The 27922-nt window shown below is 39.4% G+C and overlaps 1 protein-coding gene across 1 annotated transcript; it reads left to right on the top strand.

Moving 5' to 3' along the window:
• The first annotated feature begins 2 nt into the window (after positions 1 to 2).
• Positions 3 to 27443, top strand: rbm42 (RNA binding motif protein 42). The gene is made up of 12 exons (XM_062064105.1): positions 3 to 292; positions 1567 to 1623; positions 7305 to 7425; positions 12639 to 12705; positions 12777 to 12848; positions 12902 to 13056; positions 13112 to 13282; positions 15126 to 15257; positions 18206 to 18329; positions 20437 to 20534; positions 20748 to 20844; positions 25676 to 27443. Exons 2-12 carry the CDS (start codon positions 1568 to 1570, stop codon positions 25786 to 25788), a joined length of 1206 nt encoding a protein of 401 aa, XP_061920089.1. The 5' UTR covers positions 3 to 292; position 1567; the 3' UTR covers positions 25789 to 27443.
• The last annotated feature ends 479 nt before the right edge of the window (positions 27444 to 27922 follow it).

Below are 27922 nucleotides of genomic sequence, written 5' to 3'. Positions count from 1 at the left end.
GAAATACTAGTATGTATAAACCGGAAGTACTCCCACGGCAACCCGGAAGCTGAAGTAAAAAACAAAAGCTTGTAAATGAATCCGTCGTTTCGTTATTGATACTTTGTTTTTGTCACGTCCTGCCGCATGTTAAATGTTGTGCACTTGAAGACATATCCTGGTGACTAACTTCACGAACTGAGAGCGACGACGGCCGCCCTCCGATCTTATTGTTAGCTCATGCTAATGCTAATGCTAAGGCGGTGAATGTTGGACAAGAAGACTTCGTTCATAGTTACAATTCTCCACCAAGGTAAGTCAATATATCTACAACCATTCATCATGCAACTTGCCTTATTACACGCATTCTCTCAAAGTAGGATGTTTAAAGCAGTTTGTGGAATAAAGTCAATGAAAGGGACAAAATGGATGGAAATCATGTTATTTGTCTTCCTCTTAAACTCACACAATCACAACATTTTGTAGGCATTTAGTTATTTACGGACTGATTGTGTGCCAACTTTTCTCTTCATAGAATTTTCTTTCAATAAAGAAATAAAGTGCAAAAATGTCAAAGCATCATAACAAACAGTTTATGTCAAATAGCAGCAGAAGTGCACTTTTTGGAGAGCCGTATTATTTTCAGTTTTGTGCCCAAGGGACTGATTTTATTTAACATTATATTATTATTTATACACCTATAGTGATCACAGAGACAGCTTGTTTTTGTGTTACTGTATATATTTATTTCTCTGAAAAATCCCACTTAATATACTTTGGGTAACAGTCAATATTTATTTTATTTTTTTAGGTGGGTAACAGTCAATATTTATTTATTTATTAGATTTTATTTTTTTATTATATAATAAAAGTGAGCTTTTGTTAAACCAAATATTGTGTTTTTTTCCATATACAACAACCTATCTGGACTCCATAAGAGAATCCATAAGGAATCTGTTCGATAAGAGGATTCGATAATAGACTCGAACTCGATAATTCCTTATCAAACATCATCCCTAGTCAGGTGTGTTGCTTGTGTGCCAAATAAATGTCTCCAAGTTGAGTGTTTTGTACACCTGAATAATGGTTTGTGTGTCCACCTGAATAATGAAGGTTTGTGTGTACACCTGAATAATGAAGGTTTGTGTGTCCACCTGAATAATGAAGGTTTGTGTGCACACCTGAATAATGAAGGTTTGTGTGTCCACCTGAATAATGAAGGTTTGTGTGTCCACCTGAATAATGAAGGTTTGTGTGTACACCTGAATAATGAAGGTTTGTGTGTACACCTGAATAATGAAGGTTTGTGTGTACACCTGAATAATGAAGGTTTGTGTGTACACCTGAATAATGAAGGTTTGTGTGTACACCTGAATAATGAAGGTTTGTGTGTACACCTGAATAATGAAGGTTTGTGTGTACACCTGAATAATGAAGGTTTGTGTGTACACCTGAATAATGAAGGTTTGTGTGTACACCTGAATAATGAAGGTTTGTGTGTCCACCTGAATAATGAAGGTTTGTGTGTACACCTGAATAATGAAGGTTTGTGTGTACACCTGAATAATGAAGGTTTGTGTGTCCTAGCATGGCCATGAAGTCCGGGGAAGAACGTCTGAAGGAGATGGAGGCCGAGATGGCTCTGTGAGTACCACCCTTCTTATGTAACGTTACCCCCCCCCACCCCTGTGTGTGTGTGTGTGTGTGTGTGTGTGTGTGTGTGTGTGTGTTCTTGTATTTCTACACTTCTCGAGTCATGAAGAAGGAAAAGTATCTTCCATATGAGGAGGTGTGAAGAAGTGATGACATAAATCAATAACATTGCATCTAATAGAGAGCCAAATACTAGAGTCCGTGAACATTGCTCCAAAGTCAGATATTTTGTTGATTTAAAGTGCATACAAAAGTAAAGATTGACAGGTGCAAAGGCAGCAATATATGATGAAACAAGATGGCAGCTAAAGAAGGACTTCCCCTATTCATGCCCGCCAGGTGAACATCTGATTTGACCACTTCCTGTGCTGACGTAAGACAACCATATAGGATGAACGCTACTAAGACTAGAGTGGACATTAACTGTTAGCTTCTACAGCTGGGTTGTCCAAAGTGCGGCACAGGGGCCATCTGTGGTCCCTGACTACTTTGTCATCTGTGGTCCCTGACTCCTTTGTCATCTGTGGTCCCTGACTACTTTGTCATCTGTGGTCCCTGACTCCTTTGTCATCGGTGGTCCCTGACTCCTTTGTCATCTGTGGTCCCTGACTCCTTTGTCATCTGTGGCCCCTGACTCCTTTGTCATCTGTGGCCCCTGACTCCTTTGTCATCTGTGGTCCCTGACTCCTTTGTCATCTGTGGTCCCTGACTCCTTTGTAATCTGTGGTCCCTGACTCCTTTGTCATCTGTGGCCCCTGACTCCTTTGTCATCTGTGGTCCCTGACTCCTTTGTAATCTGTGGTCCCTGACTCCTTTGTCATCTGTGGCCCCTGACTCCTTTGTCATCTGTGGTCCCTGACTCCTTTGTCATCTGTGGTCCCTGACTCCTTTGTCATCTGTGGTCCCTGACTCCTTTGTCATCTGTGGTCCCTGACTCCTTTGTCATCTGTGGTCCCTGACTACTTTGTCATCTGTGGTCCCTGACTCCTTTGTCATCTGTGGTCCCTGACTACTTTGTCATCTGTGGTCCCTGACTCCTTTGTCATCTGTGGTCCCTGACTCCTTTGTCATCTGTGGTCCCTGACTCCTTTGTCATCTGTGGTCCCTGACTCCTTTGTCATCTGTGGTCCCTGACTCCTTTGTCATCTGTGGCCCCTGACTCCTTTGTCATCTGTGGTCCCTGACTCCTTTGTCATCTGTGGTCCCTGACTCCTTTGTCATCTGTGGTCCCTGACTCCTTTGTCATCTGTGGTCCCTGACTCCTTTGTCATCTGTGGTCCCTGACTCCTTTGTCGTCTGTGGTCCCTGACTACTTTGTCATCTGTGGTCCCTGACTCCTTTGTCATCGGTGGTCCCTGACTCCTTTGTCATCTGTGGTCCCTGACTCCTTTGTCATCTGTGGCCCCTGACTCCTTTGTCATCTGTGGTCCCTGACTCCTTTGTAATCTGTGGTCCCTGACTCCTTTGTCATCTGTGGCCCCTGACTCCTTTGTCATCTGTGGTCCCTGACTCCTTTGTCATCTGTGGTCCCTGACTCCTTTGTCATCTGTGGTCCCTGACTCCTTTGTCATCTGTGGTCCCTGACTCCTTTGTCATCTGTGGTCCCTGACTCCTTTGTCATCTGTGGTCCCTGACTACTTTGTCATCTGTGGTCCCTGACTCCTTTGTCATCTGTGGTCCCTGACTACTTTGTCATCTGTGGTCCCTGACTCCTTTGTCATCTGTGGTCCCTGACTCCTTTGTCATCTGTGGTCCCTGACTCCTTTGTCATCTGTGGTCCCTGACTCCTTTGTCATCTGTGGTCCCTGACTCCTTTGTCATCTGTGGCCCCTGACTCCTTTGTCATCTGTGGTCCCTGACTCCTTTGTCATCTGTGGTCCCTGACTCCTTTGTCATCTGTGGCCCCTGACTACTTTGTCATCTGTGGTCCCTGACTCCTTTGTCATCTGTGGTCCCTGACTCCTTTGTCATCTGTGGTCCCTGACTCCTTTGTCATCTGTGGTCCCTGACTCCTTTGTCATCTGTGGTCCCTGACTCCTTTGTCATCTGTGGTCCCTGACTCCTTTGTCATCTGTGGTCCCTGACTACTTTGTCATCTGTGGTCCCTGACTCCTTTGTCATCTGTGGTCCCTGACTCCTTTGTCATCTGTGGTCCCTGACTACTTTGTCATCTGTGGTCCCTGACTCCTTTGTCATCTGTGGTCCCTGACTACTTTGTCATCTGTGGTCCCTGACTCCTTTGTCATCTGTGGTCCCTGACTCCTTTGTCATCTGTGGTCCCTGACTACTTTGTCATCTGTGGTCCCTGACTCCTTTGTCATCTGTGGTCCCTGACTCCTTTGTCATCTGTGGTCCCTGACTCCTTTGTCATCTGTGGTCCCTGACTCCTTTGTCATCTGTGGTCCCTGACTACTTTGTCATCTGTGGTCCCTGACTCCTTTGTCATCTGTGGTCCCTGACTACTTTGTCATCTGTGGTCCCTGACTCCTTTGTCATCTGTGGTCCCTGACTCCTTTGTCATCTGTGGTCCCTGACTCCTTTGTCATCTGTGGTCCCTGACTCCTTTGTCATCTGTGGTCCCTGACTCCTTTGTCATCTGTGGTCCCTGACTCCTTTGTCATCTGTGGTCCCTGACTACTTTGTCATCTGTGGTCCCTGACTCCTTTGTCATCTGTGGTCCCTGACTCCTTTGTCATCTGTGGTCCCTGACTCCTTTGTCATCTGTGGTCCCTGACTCCTTTGTCATCTGTGGTCCCTGACTCCTTTGTCATCTGTGGTCCCTGACTCCTTTGTCATCTGTGGTCCCTGACTCCTTTGTCATCTGTGGTCCCTGACTACTTTGTCATCTGTGGTCCCTGACTCCTTTGTCATCTGTGGTCCCTGACTCCTTTGTCATCTGTGGTCCCTGACTCCTTTGTCATCTGTGGTCCCTGACTCCTTTGTCATCTGTGGTCCCTGACTCCTTTGTCATCTGTGGTCCCTGACTACTTTGTCATCTGTGGTCCCTGACTCCTTTGTCATCTGTGGTCCCTGACTCCTTTGTCATCTGTGGTCCCTGACTCCTTTGTCATCTGTGGTCCCTGACTCCTTTGTCATCTGTGGTCCCTGACTCCTTTGTCATCTGTGGCCCCTGACTCCTTTGTCATCTGTGGTCCCTGACTACTTTGTCATCTGTGGTCCCTGACTCCTTTGTCATCTGTGGTCCCTGACTCCTTTGTCATCTGTGGTCCCTGACTCCTTTGTCATCTGTGGTCCCTGACTCCTTTGTCATCTGTGGTCCCTGACTCCTTTGTCATCTGTGGTCCCTGACTCCTTTGTCATCTGTGGTCCCTGACTCCTTTGTCATCTGTGGCCCCTGACTCCTTTGTCATCTGTGGTCCCTGACTCCTTTGTCATCTGTGGTCCCTGACTCCTTTGTCATCTGTGGTCCCTGACTCCTTTGTCATCTGTGGTCCCTGACTCCTTTGTCATCTGTGGCCCCTGACTCCTTTGTCATCTGTGGTCCCTGACTCCTTTGTCATCTGTGGTCCCTGACTCCTTTGTCATCTGTGGTCCCTGACTCCTTTGTCATCTGTGGCCCCTGACTCCTTTGTCATCTGTGGTCCCTGACTCCTTTGTCATCTGTGGCCCCTGACTCCTTTGTCATCGGTCTTAAGCACATTACAAAAAACAAACATAGAGATGTCATTTGCACCCCCTGCTGGTGACATCTATCAACATGAGGGTGGTCCCAAAAAGGAAGCACTTTTCACATTGACTGTGTCAATGTGAAAAGTGCTTCCCCTCTGGCCAACATATGAAATAACAAGTGTGTGTAAGAAATTGAAATGCGCCCCCTTTGGCCAAAATTAATAAAAGTAATAAATAAGTATGTATATAGAGACATACTGTAATAACCTGAAGTAAATAATGAAGATTAAAAACCAATTACAAACAAAAAATTATATATATAAAAAAAATGAACTAAAAGCTTACCTTTTTTATATTTGTATAGTATGTATATATTATTATTAATGTTGTAAATACACTTTTCATGTCAGTGAAAAGTGCATGAATATAATCACATCACCAGCTGCCCAAATACTCTAAAGTACTCCACCTTATTATTCATCACTACTTGGATTATCATCTATTTACTCATGGATGGATTCACCCTTGTTGACTTATATTCATGTATTTATTCACCCTTGTTGACTTATATTCATGTATTTATTCACCCTTGTTGACTTATATTCATGGATTTATTCACCCTTGTTGACTTATATTCATGGATTTATTCACACTTGTTGACTTATATTCATGTATTTATTCACCCTTGTTGACTTATATTCATGTATTTATTCACCCTTGTTGACTTATATTAATGGATTTATTCACACTTGTTGACTTATATTCATGGATTTATTCACACTTGTTGACTTATATTCATGTATTTATTCACACTTGTTGACTTATATTCATGTATTTATTCACCCTTGTTGACTTGTATTCATGTATTTATTCACACTTGTTGACTTATATTCATGTATTTATTCACCCTTGTTGACTTATATTCATGTATTTATTCACCCTTGTTGACTTATATTCATGTGTTTATTCACCCTTGTTGACTTATATTCATGTGTTTATTCACACTTGTTGACTTATATTCATGTATTTATTCACCCTTGTTGACTTATATTCATGTATTTATTCACACTTGTTGACTTATATTCATGTATTTATTGACCTTTGTTGACTTATATTCATGTGTTTATTCACACTTGTTGACTTATATTCATGTATTTATTCACACTTGTTGACTTATATTCATGTATTTATTCACCCTTGTTGACTTACATTCATGTATTTATTCACACTTGTTGACTTATATTCATGTATTTATTCACCTTTGTTGACTTATATTCATGTGTTTATTCACACTTGTTGACTTATATTCATGTATTTATTCACCTTTGTTGACTTATATTCATGTGTTTATTCACACTTGTTGACTTATATTCATGTATTTATTCACACTTGTTGACTTATATTCATGTATTTATTCACCTTTGTTGACTTATATTCATGTGTTTATTCACACTTGTTGACTTATATTCATGTATTTATTCACCCTTGTTGACTTATATTCATGTATTTATTCACACTTGTTGACTTATATTCATGTATTTATTGACCTTTGTTGACTTATATTCATGTGTTTATTCACACTTGTTGACTTATATTCATGTATTTATTCACACTTGTTGACTTATATTCATGTATTTATTCACCCTTGTTGACTTACATTCATGTATTTATTCACACTTGTTGACTTATATTCATGTATTTATTCACCTTTGTTGACTTATATTCATGTGTTTATTCACACTTGTTGACTTATATTCATGTATTTATTCACACTTGTTGACTTATATTCATGTATTTATTCACCTTTGTTGACTTATATTCATGTGTTTATTCACACTTGTTGACTTATATTCATGTATTTATTCACCCTTGTTGACTTATATTCATGTATTTATTCACAGTTGTGTTACAACAAGAATGGGACAGAACTGCTCTGAACGGAAAAGGGGGAGGATTAAATAAGCTGTGCTTCTTCCTCCTCCTTTTCAAATGAAAGAAGTGTGAATGTTTGCATGTTCCTAATGAAGTGACCACGCCTGCAGGTTTGAGCAGGAGGTGCTAGGAGGAGCAGGTCCAAACGCAGGAGGTGGAGGAGTGGGGGAGGCACTCCCCGTGGCTTTGGCGGTCATCCGACCAATTATTGGCACGGGCACCTACAGCCGGGTAGGTTCCTAATCATCGATTACATGTAAACATGTTGTAGTGACATGTAGGACAGAATAGTCATGTTGTAGTGACATGTAGGACAGAATAGTCATGTTGTAGTGACATGTATGACAGAATAGTCATGTTGTAGTGACATGTAGGACAGAATAGTCATGTTGTAGTGACATGTATGACAGAATAGTCATGTTGTAGTGACATGTAGGACAGAATAGTCATGTTGTAGTGACATGTATGACAGAATAGTCATGTTGTAGTGACATGTAGGACAGAATAGTCATGTTGTAGTGACATGTAGGACAGAATAGTCATGTTGTAGTGACATGTATGACAGAATAGTCATGTTGTAGTGACATGTAGGACAGAATAGTCATGTTGTAGTGACATGTAGGACAGAATAGTCATGTTGTAGTGACATGTAGGACAGAATAGTCATGTTGTAGTGACATGTATGACAGAATAGTCATGTTGTAGTGACATGTAGGACAGAATAGTCATGTTGTAGTGACATGTATGACAGAATAGTCATGTTGTAGTGACATGTAGGACAGAATAGTCATGTTGTAGTGACATGTAGGACAGAATAGTCATGTTGTAGTGACATGTAGGACAGAATAGTCATGTTGTAGTGACATGTATGACAGAATAGTCATTTTGTAGTGACATGTAGGACAGAATAGTCATGTTGTAGTGACATGTATGACAGAATAGTCATGTTGTAGTGACATGTATGATAGAATAGTCATGTTGTAGTGACATGTAGGACAGAATAGTCATGTTGTAGTGACATGTATGACAGAATAGTCATGTTGTAGTGACATGTAGGACAGAATAGTCATGTTGTAGTGACATGTAGGACACAATAGTCATGTTGTAGTGACATGTAGGACAGAATAGTCATGTTGTAGTGACATGTATGACAGAATAGTCATGTTGTAGTGACATGTATGACAGAATAGTCATGTTGTAGTGACATGTATGACAGAATAGTCATGTTGTAGTGACATGTAGGACAGAATAGTCATGTTGTAGTGACATGTATGACAGAATAGTCATGTTGTAGTGACATGTAGGACAGAATAGTCATGTTGTAGTGACATGTAGGACACAATAGTCATGTTGTAGTGACATGTAGGACAGAATAGTCATGTTGTAGTGACATGTAGGACAGAATAGTCATGTTGTAGTGACATGTATGACAGAATAGTCATGTTGTAGTGACATGTAGGACAGAATAGTCATGTTGTAGTGACATGTAGGGCAGAATAGTCATGTTGTAGTGACATGTAGGAAAGAATAGTCATGTTGTAGTGACATGTATGACAGAATAGTCATGTTGTAGTGACATGTAGGACAGAATAGTCATGTTGTAGTGACATGTATGACAGAATAGTCATGTTGTAGTGACATGTAGGACAGAATAGTCATGTTGTAGTGACATGTATGACAGAATAGTCATGTTGTAGTGACATGTAGGACAGAATAGTCATGTTGTAGTGACATGTATGACAGAATAGTCATGTTGTAGTGACATGTATGACAGAATAGTCATGTTGTAGTGACATGTAGGACAGAATAGTCATGTTGTAGTGACATGTATGACAGAATAGTCATGTTGTAGTGACATGTAGGACAGAATAGTCATGTTGTAGTGACATGTAGGACACAATAGTCATGTTGTAGTGACATGTAGGACAGAATAGTCATGTTGTAGTGACATGTATGACAGAATAGTCATGTTGTAGTGACATGTATGACAGAATAGTCATGTTGTAGTGACATGTATGACAGAATAGTCATGTTGTAGTGACATGTAGGACAGAATAGTCATGTTGTAGTGACATGTATGACAGAATAGTCATGTTGTAGTGACATGTAGGACAGAATAGTCATGTTGTAGTGACATGTAGGACACAATAGTCATGTTGTAGTGACATGTATGACAGAATAGTCATGTTGTAGTGACATGTATGACAGAATAGTCATGTTGTAGTGACATGTAGGACAGAATAGTCATGTTGTAGTGACATGTAGGACAGAATAGTCATGTTGTAGTGACATGTATGACAGAATAGTCATGTTGTAGTGACATGTATGACAGAATAGTCATGTTGTAGTGACATGTAGGACAGAATAGTCATGTTGTAGTGACATGTAGGACAGAATAGTCATGTTGTAGTGACATGTAGGACAGAATAGTCATGTTGTAGTGACATGTATGACAGAATAGTCATGTTGTAGTGACATGTAGGACAGAATAGTCATGTTGTAGTGACATGTATGACAGAATAGTCATGTTGTAGTGACATGTAGGACAGAATAGTCATGTTGTAGTGACATGTAGGACAGAATAGTCATGTTGTAGTGACATGTAGGACAGAATAGTCATGTTGTAGTGACATGTATGACAGAATAGTCATGTTGTAGTGACATGTAGGACAGAATAGTCATGTTGTAGTGACATGTATGACAGAATAGTCATGTTGTAGTGACATGTATGACAGAATAGTCATGTTGTAGTGACATGTAGGACAGAATAGTCATGTTGTAGTGACATGTATGACAGAATAGTCATGTTGTAGTGACATGTAGGACAGAATAGTCATGTTGTAGTGACATGTAGGACACAATAGTCATGTTGTAGTGACATGTAGGACAGAATAGTCATGTTGTAGTGACATGTATGACAGAATAGTCATGTTGTAGTGACATGTATGACAGAATAGTCATGTTGTAGTGACATGTATGACAGAATAGTCATGTTGTAGTGACATGTAGGACAGAATAGTCATGTTGTAGTGACATGTATGACAGAATAGTCATGTTGTAGTGACATGTAGGACAGAATAGTCATGTTGTAGTGACATGTAGGACAGAATAGTCATGTTGTAGTGACATGTAGGACAGAATAGTCATGTTGTAGTGACATGTATGACAGAATAGTCATGTTGTAGTGACATGTAGGACAGAATAGTCATGTTGTAGTGACATGTAGGGCAGAATAGTCATGTTGTAGTGACATGTAGGAAAGAATAGTCATGTTGTAGTGACATGTATGACAGAATAGTCATGTTGTAGTGACATGTAGGACAGAATAGTCATGTTGTAGTGACATGTATGACAGAATAGTCATGTTGTAGTGACATGTAGGACAGAATAGTCATGTTGTAGTGACATGTATGACAGAATAGTCATGTTGTAGTGACATGTAGGACAGAATAGTCATGTTGTAGTGACATGTATGACAGAATAGTCATGTTGTAGTGACATGTAGGACAGAATAGTCATGTTGTAGTGACATGTAGGACAGAATAGTCATGTTGTAGTGACATGTATGACAGAATAGTCATGTTGTAGTGACATGTAGGACAGAATAGTCATGTTGTAGTGACATGTAGGACACAATAGTCATGTTGTAGTGACATGTAGGACAGAATAGTCATGTTGTAGTGACATGTATGACAGAATAGTCATGTTGTAGTGACATGTATGACAGAATAGTCATGTTGTAGTGACATGTATGACAGAATAGTCATGTTGTAGTGACATGTAGAACAGAATAGTCATGTTGTAGTGACATGTATGACAGAATAGTCATGTTGTAGTGACATGTAGGACAGAATAGTCATGTTGTAGTGACATGTAGGACACAATAGTCATGTTGTAGTGACATGTAGGACAGAATAGTCATGTTGTAGTGACATGTAGGACAGAATAGTCATGTTGTAGTGACATGTATGACAGAATAGTCATGTTGTAGTGACATGTAGGACAGAATAGTCATGTTGTAGTGACATGTAGGGCAGAATAGTCATGTTGTAGTGACATGTAGGAAAGAATATTCATGTTGTAGTGACATGTATGACAGAATAGTCATGTTGTAGTGACATGTAGGACAGAATAGTCATGTTGTAGTGACATGTATGACAGAATAGTCATGTTGTAGTGACATGTAGGACAGAATAGTCATGTTGTAGTGACATGTATGACAGAATAGTCATGTTGTAGTGACATGTAGGACAGAATAGTCATGTTGTAGTGACATGTAGGACAGAATAGTCATGTTGTAGTGACATGTAGGACAGAATAGTCATGTTGTAGTGACATGTATGACAGAATAGTCATGTTGTAGTGACATGTATGACAGAATAGTCATGTTGTAGTGACATGTATGACAGAATAGTCATGTTGTAGTGACATGTATGACAGAATAGTCATGTTGTAGTGACATGTATGACAGAATAGTCATGTTGTAGTGACATGTATGACAGAATAGTCATGTTGTAGTGACATGTAGGACAGAATAGTCATGTTGTAGTGACATGTAGGACAGAATAGTCATGTTGTAGTGACATGTATGACAGAATAGTCATGTTGTAGTGACATGTATGACAGAATAGTCATGTTGTAGTGACATGTATGACAGAATAGTCATGTTGTAGTGACATGTATGACAGAATAGTCATGTTGTAGTGACATGTAGGACAGAATAGTCATGTTGTAGTGACATGTATGACAGAATAGTCATGTTGTAGTGACATGTATGACAGAATAGTCATGTTGTAGTGACATGTATGACAGAATAGTCATGTTGTAGTGACATGTATGACAGAATAGTCATGTTGTAGTGACATGTATGACAGAATAGTCATGTTGTAGTGACATGTATGACAGAATAGTCATGTTGTAGTGACATGTATGACAGAATAGTCATGTTGTAGTGACATGTATGACAGAATAGTCATGTTGTAGTGACATGTAGGACAGAATAGTCATGTTGTAGTGACATGTATGACAGAATAGTCATGTTGTAGTGACATGTAGGACAGAATAGTCATGTTGTAGTGACATGTATGACAGAATAGTCATGTTGTAGTGACATGTATGACAGAATAGTCATGTTGTAGTGACATGTATGACAGAATAGTCATGTTGTAGTGACATGTATGACAGAATAGTCATGTTGTAGTGACATGTAGGACAGAATAGTCATGTTGTAGTGACATGTATGACAGAATAGTCATGTTGTAGTGACATGTAGGACAGAATAGTCATGTTGTAGTGACATGTATGACAGAATAGTCATGTTGTAGTGACATGTATGACAGAATAGTCATGTTGTAGTGACATGTATGACAGAATAGTCATGTTGTAGTGACATGTATGACAGAATAGTCATGCCTAGAACAAACAAATGTCATTCCCACTTTCAGGTTCAGCAGACACTTGATGCCAGGGCAGCTTTTGTTGGACCTCCACCTACCACCTTTGTTGCAGCAGGTGACCTTCTCATCTTTCACTTTCACTTTCACTTTCCAACATCATGTAGTAAGTGTGTGTGTGGGCTCCAGTCCCTCCAGTCAGCACCCCCCCTCCTCCATTGATGAGACCGGCCTTCGTTCCACACATCCTGCAGCGGCCAGGTGAGGACATGTCCATGGCGTCTGACATGCAACTGATACTGGCTGTGATACAGGTGCTCAGAGGATCAACATCATGCGTGCACCTCCTGTGGCTCCTCCCATGCCACGGCCTCCTCCGCCCCCGCCCATGATGATGCCGCCTTCCCTGCAGGGCCAGAGCCCTCCCAGTGTCTCCTCGCCAGTCCAGCACATGACTGCTGCACCTGTGGTCAGTCTGTGACTTCTTAGTAACCTTCCCACTGGTCTGACTACCGTGTGTCCAGGTGAGCGACATGATGGCCATGGTCCCTGCCCCGCCCACAAGACCGGGAGTCCCGCCTTCCATCAAGTCGGCTGCGACCATCTTCCAGGCTGCGCCCACCGTTTACTCCGCCCCTCCCGTCACCGTCGGACCCCCCAAAAATGATGCCCTTGCTCAGCGGCAAGCCAGAATGGTAGCACCTGTTGATTGTGACATCATCACCTGTTGATTGTGACATCATCACCTGTTGATTGTGACATCATCACCTGTTGATTGTGACATCATCACTACTGTCCATTTCCTTCCACGTGTACTCTTAACACCTGACCATCAAGGCACACTAGCCTTTGCCAACTATTACTACTATTAACAATGTCAACTACAGCCTGCTAACCAGCGTGTAACGACTAGTTAGCTAGCTATTAACAATGTCAACTACAGCCTGCTAACCAGCGTGTAACGACTAGTTAGCTAGCTATTAACAATGTCAACTACCGCCTGCTAGCCAGCGTGTAACGACTAGTTAGCTAGCTATTAACAATGTCAACTACAGCCTGCTAACCAGCGTGTAACGACTAGTTAGCTAGCTATTAACAATGTCAACTACAGCCTGCTAACCAGCGTGTAACGACTAGTTAGCTAGCTATTAACAATGTCAACTACAGCCTGCTAACCAGCGTGTAACGACTAGTTAGCTAGCTATTAACAATGTCAACTACAGCCTGCTAACCAGCGTGTAACGACTAGTTAGCTAGCTATTAACAATGTCAACTACCGCCTGCTAACCAGCGTGTAACGACTAGTTAGCTAGCTATTAACAATGTCAACTACAGCCTGCTAACCAGCGTGTAACGACTAGTTAGCTAGCTATTAACAATGTCAACTACAGCCTGCTAACCAGCGTGTAACGACTAGTTAGCTAGCTATTAACAATGTCAACTACAGCCTGCTAACCAGCGTGTAACGACTAGTTAGCTAGCTTTTAACAATGTCAACTACTGCCTGCTAACGATCGTGTAACGACTAGTTAGCTAGCTATTAACAATGTCAACTACTGCCTGCTAACCAACGTGTAACGACTAGTTAGCTAGCTATTAACAATGTCAACTACCGCCTGCTAGCCAGCGTGTAACGACTAGTTAGCTAGCTTTTAACAATGTCAACTACTGCCTGCTAACGATCGTGTAACGACTAGTTAGCTAGCTATTAACAATGTCAACTACCGCCTGCTAACCAGCGTGTAACGACTAGTTAGCTAGCTATTAACAATGTCAACTACCGCCTGCTAACCAGCGTGTAACGACTAGTTAGCTTGCTATTAACAATGTCAACTACAGCCTGCTAACCAGCGTGTAACGACTAGTTAGCTAGCTATTAACAATGTCAACTACTGCCTGCTAACCAACGTGTAACGACTAGTTAGCTAGCTATTAACAATGTCAACTACCGCCTGCTAGCCAGCGTGTAACGACTAGTTAGCTAGCTTTTAACAATGTCAACTACTGCCTGCTAACGATCGTGTAACGACTAGTTAGCTAGCTATTAACAATGTCAACTACCGCCTGCTAACCAGCGTGTAACGACTAGTTAGCTAGCTATTAACAATGTCAACTACCGCCTGCTAACCAGCGTGTAACGACTAGTTAGCTAGCTATTAACAATGTCAACTACAGCCTGCTAACCAGCGTGTAACGACTAGTTAACTAGCTACTAACATTGTCAACTACCGTTTGCTAACGAGCGTGTAAGGACTAGTTAGCTAGCTACTAACAGTGTATACTACCGTTTGCTAACGAGCGTGTAAGGACTAGTTAACTAGCTACTAACATTGTCAACTACCGTTTGCTAACGAGCGTGTAAGGACTAGTTAGCTAGCTACTAACAGTGTCAACTACAGTTTGCTAAAGAGCGTGTAAGGACTAGTTATCTAGCTACTAACAGTGTCAACTACAGTTTGCTAAAGAGCGTGTAAGGACTAGTTATCTAGCTACTAACAGTGCCTTGACCTGGTAGTAAAGATGTGTGTGTGTTGTCAGGAGGAGCTGGCTGCTCGTGTTGCCGAGCAACAGGCTGCAGTGATGGCAGCAGGTCTGCTGGACAGGAGGGAGAGTGAAGACAACACTGCAGTCATTGGACCCAGCATGCCAGAGCGGGAAGTACGCAAAGAGGTAGTCTTCATACTCCTGATATCAATCACACATGTATCGCCTGGTCCCATGCAACTATCAATCAGACATGTATCGCCTGTTCCCATGCCGATATCAATCAGACATGTATCGCCTGTTCCCATGCGGATATGAATCAGATATGTTTTGCCTGTTCCCATGTGGATATCAATCACACATGTATCGCCTGGTCCCATGCGGATATCAATCAAACATGTATCGCCTGTTCCCATGCGGATATCAATCAGACATGTATCGCCTGTTCCCATGCGGATATCAATCAGACATGTATCGCCTGTTCCCATGTGGATATCAATCAGACATGTATCGCCTGTTCCCATGTGGATATCAATCAGACATGTATCGCCTGTTCCCATACGGATATCAATCAGACATGTATCGCCTGTTCCCATGAGGATATCAATCAGACATGTATCGCCTGTTCCCATGTGGATATCAATCAGACATGTATTGCCTGTTCCCATGCAGGGATCAATCAGACATGTATCGCCTGTTCCCATTAAGATATCAATCAGACATGTATCGCCTGTTCCCATTAAGATATCAATCAGACATGTATCGCATGTTCCCATGCAGATATCAATCAGACATGTATCGCCTGTTCCCATACGTATATCAATCGGACATGTATCGCCTGTTCCCATGAGGATATCAATCAGACATGTATTGCCTGTTCCCATGAGGATATCAAACAGACATGTATCGCCTGTTCCCATGTGGATATCAATCAGACATGTATTGCCTGTTCCCATGTGGATATCAATCAGACATGTATCGCCTGTTCCCATGTGGATATCAATCAGACATGTATCGCCTGTTCCCATGTAGATATCAATCAGACATGTATTGCCTGTTCCCATGAGGATATCAATCAGACATGTATTGCATGTTCCCATGCAGGGATCAATCAGACATGTATCGCCTGTTCCCATGAGGATATCAATCAGACATGTATTGCCTGTTCCCATGAGGATATCAATCAGACATTGCCTGTTCCCATGAGGATATCAATCAGACATGTATCGCCTGTTCCCATGCAGGGATCAATCAGACATGTATCGCCTGTTCCCATGTGGATATCAATCAGACATATATCGCCTGTTCCCATGTGGATATCAATCAGACATGTATCACCTGTTCCCATGAGGATATCAATCACACATGTATTGCCTGTTCCCATGAGGATATCAATCAGACATGTATCGCCTGTTCCCATATGGATATCAATCAGACATGTATCGCCTGTTCCCATATGGATATCAATCAGACATGTATCGCCTGTTCCCATATGGATATCAATCAGACATATATCGCCTGTTCCCATGCCGATATCAATCAGACATGTATCACCTGTTCCCATGAGGATATCAATCACACATGTATTGCCTGTTCCCATGAGGATATCAATCAGACATGTATCGCCTGTTCCCATATGGATATCAATCAGACATGTATCGTCTGTTCCCATGTGGATATCAATCAGACATGTATCGCCTGTTCCCATATGGATATCAATCAGACATGTATCGCCTGTTCCCATATGGATATCAATCAGACATGTATCGCCTGTTCCCATGTAGATATCAATCAGACATGTATTGCCTGTTCCCATGAAGATATCAATCAGACATGTATTGCATGTTCCCATGCAGGGATCAATCAGACATGTATCGCCTGTTCCCATGAGGATATCAATCAGACATGTATTGCCTGTTCCCATGAGGATATCAATCAGACATTGCCTGTTCCCATGAGGATATCAATCAGACATGTATCGCCTGTTCCCATGCAGGGATCAATCAGACATGTATCGCCTGTTCCCATGTGGATATCAATCAGACATATATCGCCTGTTCCCATGTGGATATCAATCAGACATGTATCACCTGTTCCCATGAGGATATCAATCACACATGTATTGCCTGTTCCCATGAGGATATCAATCAGACATGTATCGCCTGTTCCCATATGGATATCAATCAGACATGTATCGCCTGTTCCCATATGGATATCAATCAGACATGTATCGCCTGTTCCCATATGGATATCAATCAGACATATATCGCCTGTTCCCATGCCGATATCAATCAGACATGTATCACCTGTTCCCATGAGGATATCAATCACACATGTATTGCCTGTTCCCATGAGGATATCAATCAGACATGTATCGCCTGTTCCCATATGGATATCAATCAGACATGTATCGTCTGTTCCCATGTGGATATCAATCAGACATGTATCGCCTGTTCCCATATGGATATCAATCAGACATGTATCGCCTGTTCCCATATGGATATCAATCAGACATGTATCGCCTGTTCCCATATGGATATCAATCAGACATGTATCGCCTGTTCCCATATGGATATCAATCAGACATGTATCGCCTGTTCCCATATGGATATCAATCAGACATGTATCGCCTGTTCCCATATGGATATCAATCAGACATGTATTGCCTGTTCCCATGCATGGATCAATCAGACATGTATCGCCTGTTCCCATGTGGATAACAATCAGACATGTATCGCCTGTTCCCATGCGGATATCAATCAGACATGTATTGCCTGTTCCCATGTGGATATCAATCAGACATGTATCGCCTGTTCCCATGAGGATATCAATGAGACATCAACAAAGTGTATTTGAAAGTATCCAGTAACAAACGTGTTGGCATGGTTCAACTTACTCACAAAGCACTTTAACTTATAGTTTATTCCAGAGGGTTGATAGTGAATAGGATTTTGATAACTCCCATTGCCTCATTTCACTCCATCAAACCTTTTTAGGTATGGATCCTGCTGGTATCGCTGGGCTGAGTCTGATTAGCTGCTAGCATGCATGAGCTCTATCAAACATGTCTGCGAGAAGAAGAAGATGCTGTGATACGGCATGGGATGATTGATATCAGTTGTTGCCCCCTGCAGCCTGTGGAGAGTTCCAGTGAGGAGAAGAAGGCCAACAAGTCCAAGAGTGACAAGGTCAGGAAGTGCATCAGAACAGCAGCAGGAAGCTCTTGGGAGGACCCCAGTCTGCTGGAGTGGGAGACAGGTAGGAGCCTTACTTGTTGCCATGGTTACATGACAACAAAGCTTTTATCACCCAAAAATAGAAGCAATGTGAATATTTGTGTGTCAATATGTCTATGGTCATATATATTGACATGTCTATGGTCATATATATTGATGTGTCTATGGTCATATATATTGACATGTCTATGGTCATATATATTGACATGTCTATGGTCATATATATTGACATGTCTATGGTCATATATATTGACATGTCTATGGTCATATATATTGACGTGTCTATGGTCATATATATTGACATGTCTATGGTCATATATATTGACATGTCTATGGTCATATATATTGACGTGTCTATGGTCATATATATTGACGTGTCTATGGTCATATATATTGACATGTCTATGGTCATATATATTGACATGTCTATGGTCATATATATTGACATGTCTATGGTCATATATATTGACGTGTCTATGGTCATATATATTGACGTGTCTATGGTCATATATATTGACGTGTCTATGGTCATATATATTGACATGTCTATGGTCATATATATTGACATGTCTATGGTCATATATATTGACGTGTCTATGGTCATATATATTGACGTGTCTATGGTCATATATATTGACATGTCTATGGTCATATATATTGACATGTCTATGGTCATATATATTGACGTGTCTATGGTCATATATATTGACGTGTCTATGGTCATATATATTGACATGTCTATGGTCATATATATTGACATGTCTATGGTCATATATATTGACATGTCTATGGTCATATATATTGACGTATCTATGGTCATATATATTGACATGTCTATGGTCATATATATTGACGTGTCTATGGTCATATATATTGACATGTCTATGGTCATATATATTGACGTATCTATGGTCATATATATTGACATGTCTATGGTCATATATATTGACATGTCTATGGTCATATATATTGACGTATCTATGGTCATATATATTGACATGTCTATGGTCATATATATTGACGTATCTATGGTCATATATATTGACATGTCTATGGTCATATATATTGACATGTCTATGGTCATATATATTGACGTATCTATGGTCATATATATTGACATGTCTATGGTCATATATATTGACGTGTCTATGGTCATATATATTGACATGTCTACGGTCATATATATTGACATGTCTATGGTCATATATATTGACGTGTCTATGGTCATATATATTGACGTGTCTATGGTCATATATATTGACATGTCTCTGGTCATATATATTGACGTGTCTATGGTCATATATATTGACATGTCTATGGTCATATATATTGACGTGTCTATGGTCATATATATTGACATGTCTATGGTCATATATATTGACATGTCTATGGTCATATATATTGACATGTCTACGGTCATATATATTGACATGTCTATGGTCATATATATTGACATGTCTACGGTCATATATATTGACGTGTCTATGGTCATATATATTGACATGTCTATGGTCATATATATTGATGTGTCTATGGTCATATATATTGACGTGTGTATGGTCATATATATTGACATGTCTATGGTCATATATATTGACGTGTCTATGGTCATATATATTGACATGTCTATGGTCATATATATTGACATGTCTATGGTCATATATATTGACATGTCTATGGTCATATATATTGACATGTCTATGGTCATACATATTGACATGTCTATGGTCATATATATTGATGTGTCTATGGTCATATATATTGACGTGTCTATGGTCATATATATTGACATGTCTATGGTCATATATATTGACGTGTCTATGGTCATATATATTGACATGTCTATGGTCATATATATTGACATGTCTACGGTCATATATATTGACGTGTCTATGGTCATATATATTGACATGTCTATGGTCATATATATTGACATGTCTACGGTCATATATATTGACATGTCTACGGTCATATATATTGACGTGTCTATGGTCATATATATTGACGTGTCTATGGTCATATATATTGACATGTCTATGGTCATATATATTGACATGTCTATGGTCATATATATTGACATGTCTACGGTCATATATGTTGATATCTGTATCGTCACGTCTGCATTGCAGATGATTTCCGTATCTTCTGCGGGGATCTTGGTAACGAGGTCAATGACGACATCCTGGCCAGAGCTTTCAGCAGGTATCCATCTTTCCTCAAAGCCAAGGTGGGTTTATGTTGACATTGTGCCATCCATCATGTTGATGACAACATATAATAACACACATCACATAATATCCTAACGTAACATCACATTACACGCCCGTCACATGACCGTCACATGCGGGTGTTGCCAAGTGTCCGTGAGGAGCGTGATGAGTTGTAGGCGGGCAGCAGGAAGTGGCAATAATCAATAAACGTATTGATGACATGGTTTCAGGTGGTGAGAGACAAGCGCACAGGAAAGACCAAAGGCTACGGCTTTGTCAGCTTCAAAGACCCAAACGATTACGTGCGAGCGATGCGGGAGATGAACGGTCAGACTTTTCTACTTTTCCTATTTGACTTTCACTTCTACTTGAAGTGGAATGTTGCCTATAGTTCACAATCATTATGAGCAGCTTCTCATGCACTTATACAAGTCTGCTTACAGCCAATGGAAGCTCCACTATTGCACCCGTAAAATCCAATAAATAACATTCAACTTGAATATGAGCAAGTATTATTAGTCATATTGTTATTATAAGTGCTGACACAGACACACTATTTATAGCCGCGCCATGATCACTTCTATGTGTCCATGTAGATCATCTGGATAGTAGAAGGAGGAGTAGGTATTTTGACAAGTTGGGACACTTTGACAGCCAATTTAGACCCGGAAGTGGTGAGAACCACACAAAAAGACGCTTGGTTCCACCCCCCCCCTTTTTCTTTGAGTCATTCTTCATATATAGACATCCTACTGTAGGCAGACATTGTACAGTAAGTGATGTTTTCTTGTGTTTGTTGGCTCTCGTGACATCTGCAGTGAGTAATAATCAGCCATGAAGACAAGAAAAGCAAACGTGGTTATGCCTTTTTCAAACTGATGCTTCAAATCAGGCCTGGGAAATTATTTGACTCAGGGGGCCACATTTAGAGAAAAAAGTGTGTCTGGGGGCCGCTATATCTATTTTTAGGAACACTAAAAATAATGATTGAAAGCTGAAAACTAGAGATGTCGATAAATGCTTTAAAATGAAATATCGGAAATGATCGGTATCAGGTTTTTTTATTATCGGTATCGTTTTTATATTTATTTATTTTTATTTTTTATTAAATCAACATAAAAACCACAAGATACACCATTTACACTCATTCACACAAAAGTGTTGTTTCTTTCTCTTATTAATATTCTGCTTCCTACATTATATATCACTATATATCAATACAGTCTGCAAGGGATACAGTCTGTGGTTCCTACATGATATATCAACATATATCAATACAGTCTGCAAGGGATACAGTCTGTGCTTCCTACATGATATATCAATATATATCAATACAGTCTGCAAGGGATACAGTCTGTGCTTCCTACATGATATATCAACATATATCAATACAGTCTGCAAGGGATACAGCCCATGATTGTGCATATTTTATTTTATTTATTTATTATTATTATTATTATTATTTATTATTATTATTTATTTTATTTTATAAATTATTATATTATAAATTATTTTATTTTATAAATTATTATTATTTATTATTATTATTATTATTTATTTTATTTTATAAAATTTTTTAAAAAGGCCCTTATCTTCACCATACCTGGTTGTCCAAATTAGGCATAAAAATGCGTTAATTCCACCACTGTATAAATCGGTATCGGTTGATATCAGTATCGGTAATTAAGAGTTGGACAGTATCGGATATCTACTACTTAGAATATGTTACTTAGAATATGTTCCCCTAGTGTCCAAATAACTGTAAATTAAGTCTTTGTTACTTAGAATATGTTCCCCTAGTGTCCAAATAACTGTAAATGAAGTCTTTGTTACTTAGATTATGTTCCCCTAGTGTCCAAATAACTGTAAATGAAGTCTTTGTTACTTAGAATATGTTCCCCTAGTGTCCAAATAACTGTAAATGAAGTCTTTGTTACTTAGAATATGTTCCCCTAGTGTCCAAATAACTGTAAATGAAGTCTTTGTTACTTAGAATATGTTCCCCTAGTGTCCAAATAACTCTAAATGAAGTCTTTGTTACTTAGAATATGTTCCCCTAGTGTCCAAATAACTGTAAATGAAGTCTTTGTTACTTAGAATATGTTCCCCTAGTGTCCAAATAACTCTAAATGAAGTCTTTGTTACTTAGAATATGTTCCCCTAGTGTCCAAATAACTGTAAATTAAGTCTTTGTTACTTAGAATATGTTCCCCTAGTGTCCAAATAACTGTAAATGAAGTCTTTGTTACTTAGAATATGTTCCCCTAGTGTCCAAATAACTAAATGAAGTCTTTGTTACTTAGAATATGTTCCCCTAGTGTCCAAATAACTGTAAATGAAGTCTTTGTTACTTAGAATATGTTCCCCTAGTGTCCAAATAACTGTAAAGGAAGTCTTTGTTACTTAGAATATGTTCCCCTAGTGTCCAAATAACTCTAAATGAAGTCTTTGTTACTTAGAATATGTTCCCCTAGTGTCCAAATAACTCTAAATTAAGTCTTTGTTACTTAGAATATGTTCCCCTAGTGTCCAAATAACTGTAAATTAAGTCTTTGTTACTTAGAATATGTTCCCCTAGTGTCCAAATAACTCTAAATTAAGTCTTTGTTACTTAGAATATGTTCCCCCTAGTGTCCAAATAACTGTAAATTAAGTCTTTGTTACTTAGAATATGTTCCCCTAGTGTCCAAATAACTGTAAAGTAAGTCTTTGTTTCTTAGAATATGTTCCCCTAGTGTCCAAATAACTGTAAATTAAGTCTTTGTTACTTAGAATATGTTCCCCTAGTGTCCAAATAACTGTAAATGAAATCTTTGTTACTTAGAATATGTTCCCCTAGTGTCCAAATAACTGTAAATTAAGTCTTTGTTACTTAGAATATGTTCCCCTAGTGTCCAAATAACTGTAAATTAAGTCTTTGTTACTTAGAATATGTTCCCCTAGTGTCCAAATAACTGTAAATTAAGTCTTTGTTACTTAGAATATGCTCCCCTAGTGTCCAAATAACTGTAAATTAAGTCTTTGTTACTTAGAATATGTTCCCCTAGTGTCCAAATAACTGTAAATGAAGTCTTTGTTACTTAGAATATGTTCCCCTAGTGTCCAAATAACTGTAAATTAAGTCTTTGTTTCTTAGAATATGTTCCCCTAGTGTCCAAATAACTGTAAATTAAGTCTTTGTTACTTAGAATATGTTCCCCCAGTGTCCAAATAACTGTAAATTAAGTCTTTGTTACTTAGAATATGTTCCCCCAGTGTCCAAATAACTCTAAATTAAGTCTTTGTTACTTAGAATATGTTCCCCCAGTGTCCAAATAACTCTAAATTAAGTCTTTGTTACTTAGAATATGTTCCCCTAGTGTCCAAATAACTGTAAATTAAGTCTTTGTTACTTAGAATATGTTCCCCTAGTGTCCAAATAACTCTAAATTAAGTCTATGTTACTTAGAATATGTTCCCCTAGTGTCCAAATAACTCTAAATTAAGTCTACGTTACTTTGAATATGTTCCCCTAGTGTCCAAATAACTCTAAATTAAGTCGTTGTTACTTAGAATATGTTCTCCTAGTGTCCAAATAACTGTAAATTAAGTCTTTGTTACTTATAATATGTTCCCCTAGTGTCCAAATAACTGTAAATTAAGTCTTTGTTACTTATAATATGTTCCCCTAGTGTCCAAATAACTGTAAATTAAGTCTTTGTTACTTAGAATATGTTCCCCTAGTGTCCAAATAACTCTAAATTAAGTCTTTGTTACTTAGAATATGTTCCCCTAGTGTCCAAATAACTGTAAATTAAGTCTTTGTTACTTAGAATATGTTCCCCTAGTGTCCAAATAACTGTAAATTAAGTCTTTGTTACTTAGAATATGTTCCCCTAGTGTCCAAATAACTCTACATTAAGTCGTTGTTACTTAGAATATGTTCCCCTAGTGTCCAAATAACTGTAAATTAAGTCGTTGTTACTTAGAATTTGTTCCCCTAGTGTCCAAATAACTCTAAATGAAGTCATTGTTACTTAGAATATGTTCCCCTAGTGTCCAAATAACTGTAAATTAAGTCTTTGTTACTTAGAATATGTTCCCCTAGTGTCCAAATAACTGTAAATTAAGTCTTTGTTACTTAGAATATGTTCCCCTAGTGTCCAAATAACTGTAAATTAAGTCTTTGTTACTTAGAATATGTTCCCCTAGTGTCCAAATAACTGTAAATTAAGTCTTTGTTACTTAGAATATGTTCCCCTAGTGTCCAAATAACTCTACATTAAGTCGTTGTTACTTACAATATGTTCCCCTAGTGTCCAAATAACTGTAAATTAAGTCTATGTTACTTAGAATATGTTCCCCTAGTGTCCAAATAACTCTACATTAAGTCGTTGTTACTTAGAATATGTTCTGCTAGTGTCCAAATAACTGTAAATGAAGTCTTTGTTACTTAGAATATGTTCCCCTAGTGTCCAAATAACTGTAAATGAAGTCTTTGTTACTTAGAATATGTTCCCCTAGTGTCCAAATAACTGTAAATGAAGTCTTTGTTACTCAGAATATGTTCCCGTAGTGTCCAAATAACTGTAAATTAAGTCTTTGTTACTTAGATAGGCTCCAGCCCCCCATCTCCCCAGAAGGGACAATCAGTAGAGAATGGGTGGGTGGCTATTACCAAACATCTTTGACAATGAAAGCATGATCATAACAATTCACATGTTGTGTTTTTCATGCATGAAACTGTTAGCTAAACATGGAAGTGTAGCTCCTCCTCTGAATGCAAGTGCTCCTACAGCAGGAATACAAATAGTCTATTCCTACAAAATCTGGCAAGACACCAAAACACACTAAGCATTTTTTTTACTGTCAATGCAGGTGTTTACATGTTTTTTAAAGGGCTCTATACATTGGCTCCATTGTTAGCTGACTTTTGATTTCATTTATTTACTGTTCAGAATGCATAAAAATATCAAAAGGTGTGTTCTTGTCTTACATAATGATTGTGAATGATAGGCAACAAGTGCAGTTCCCTTTTAAACATTCACTTCTCCATCAGTTCTCTGATCCATTCTTGATCCCCATCCCTAGTGTGTGCTACTTTAGTGCAAGATTTGTGTGTGTGTGTGTTAAATGTGTGTGTTAAATGTGTGTGTGTGTTAAATGTGTGTGTGTGCAGGCAAGTACGTCGGCAGCCGGCCCATCAAACTGAGGAAGAGCATGTGGAGAGATCGTAACATGGAGGTTGTACGCAAGAAGCAGCGGGAGAAGAAGAAGCTGGGACTGCGATAGTCTCCACACATAAGTACTACTAAGTACTACATGGATCACATAAGTACTACATGGATCAACATAGTCTCCCACACATAAGTACTACTAAGTACTACATGGATCACACAAGTACTACATGGATCAACATAGTCTCCCACTCATAAGTACTACTAAGTACTACATGGATCACACAAGTACTACATGGATCAACATAGTCTCCCACACATAAGTACTACTAAGTACTACATGGATCACATAAGTACTACATGGATCAACATAGTCTCCCACACATAAGTACTACATGGATCAACATAGTCTCCCACACATAAGTACTACATGGATCAACATAGTCTCCCACACATAAGTACTACATGGATCAACATAGTCTCCCACACATAAGTACTACATGGATCAACATAGTCTCCCACACATAAGTACTACATGGATCACATAAGTACTACATGGATCACATAAGTACTACATGGATCACATAAGTACTACATGGATCAACATAGTCTCCCACACATAAGTACTACATGGATCAACATAGTCTCCCACACATAAGTACTACATGGATCACACAAGTACTACATGGATCAACATAGTCTCCCACTCATAAGTACTGCTAAGTACTACATGGATCACACAAGTACTACATGGATCAACATAGTCTCCCACACATAAGTACTACTAAGTACTACATGGATCACACAAGTACTACATGGATCAACATAGTCTCCCACTCATAAGTACTACTAAGTACTACATGGATCACACAAGTACTACATGGATCAACATAGTCTCCCACACATAAGTACTACTAAGTACTACATGGATCACATAAGTACTACATGGATCAACATAGTCTCCCACACATAAGTACTACTAAGTACTACATGGATCACACAAGTACTACATGGATCAACATAGTCTCCCACACATAAGTACTACATGGATCAACATAGTCTCCCACACATAAGTACTACATGGATCAACATAGTCTCCCACACATAAGTACTACATGGATCAACATAGTCTCCCACACATAAGTACTCCATGGATCAACATAGTCTCCCACACATAAGTACTACATGGATCACATAAGTACTACATGGATCACATAAGTACTACATGGATCACATAAGTACTACATGGATCAACATAGTCTCCCACACATAAGTACTACATGGATCAACATATTCTCCCACACATAAGTACTACATGGATCACACAAGTACTACATGGATCAACATAGTCTCCCACTCATAAGTACTGCTAAGTACTACATGGATCACACAAGTACTACATGGATCAACATAGTCTCCCACACATAAGTACTACTAAGTACTACATGGATCACACAAGTACTACATGGATCAACATAGTCTCCCACACATAAGTACTACATGGATCAACATAGTCTCCCACACATAAGTACTACATGGATCACATAAGTACTACATGGATCACGTAAGTACTACATGGATCACATAAGTACTACATGGATCAACATAGTCTCCCACACATAAGTACTACATGGATCACATAAGTACTACATGGATCACATAAGTACTACATAGATCACATACAGTAAGTACTACATGGATCAACACTTTTTCAATAAACTGCATTCTGCACTCTTTTCTTGATTTCTTGATGACTTTTTTCATCTGGTCCTTCCTGAGCTGACACCTTCTAGAGGTATAGGAGTTGGCGTGTTCCAATGGTCCAATGTTCCAATGTTCCAATGGTCCTAGGAGCTATGTTGTCCGGGGGCTTCTCCCAAGACAAATGGTCCAATGTTCCAATGGTCCAATGTTCCAATGTTCCAATGGTCCTAGGAGCTATGTTGTCCGGGGGCTTCTCCCAAGACAAGTGGTCCAATGTTCCAATGGTCCAATGTTCCAATGTTCCAATGTTCCAATGGTCCTAGGAGCTATGTTGTCCGGGGGCTTCTCCCAAGACAAATGGTCCAATGTTCCAATGGTCCAATGTTCCAATGTTCCAATGGTCCTAGGAGCTATGTTGTCCGGGGGCTTCTCCCAAGACAAATGGTCCAATGTTCCAATGGTCCAATGTTCCAATGTTCCAATGGTCCTAGGAGCTATGTTGTCCAGGGGCTTCTCCCAAGACAAATGGTCCAATGTTCCAATGG

Source organism: Entelurus aequoreus, linkage group LG11 (assembly GCF_033978785.1).
Source record: "Entelurus aequoreus isolate RoL-2023_Sb linkage group LG11, RoL_Eaeq_v1.1, whole genome shotgun sequence".
Lineage (NCBI taxonomy): Eukaryota > Metazoa > Chordata > Actinopteri > Syngnathiformes > Syngnathidae > Entelurus > Entelurus aequoreus.
Note: the sequence above shows the minus strand (reverse complement) of the source record. Positions and strands in the feature narration are given on the sequence as shown.

What these genes read in the sequence shown, in the direction of transcription:
- rbm42 (XM_062064105.1), top strand. Translation starts at nt 1,568, where the DNA reads ATGGCCATGAAGTCCGGGGAAGAACGTCTGAAGGAGATGGAGGCCGAG. An exon ending in ACATGACTGCTGCACCTGTG is followed by an intron (nt 13,057 to 13,111) that starts GTCAGTCTGTGA and finishes CCGTGTGTCCAG; the next exon opens with GTGAGCGACATGATGGCCAT. An exon ending in CTCAGCGGCAAGCCAGAATG is followed by an intron (nt 13,283 to 15,125) that starts GTAGCACCTGTT and finishes GTGTGTTGTCAG; the next exon opens with GAGGAGCTGGCTGCTCGTGT.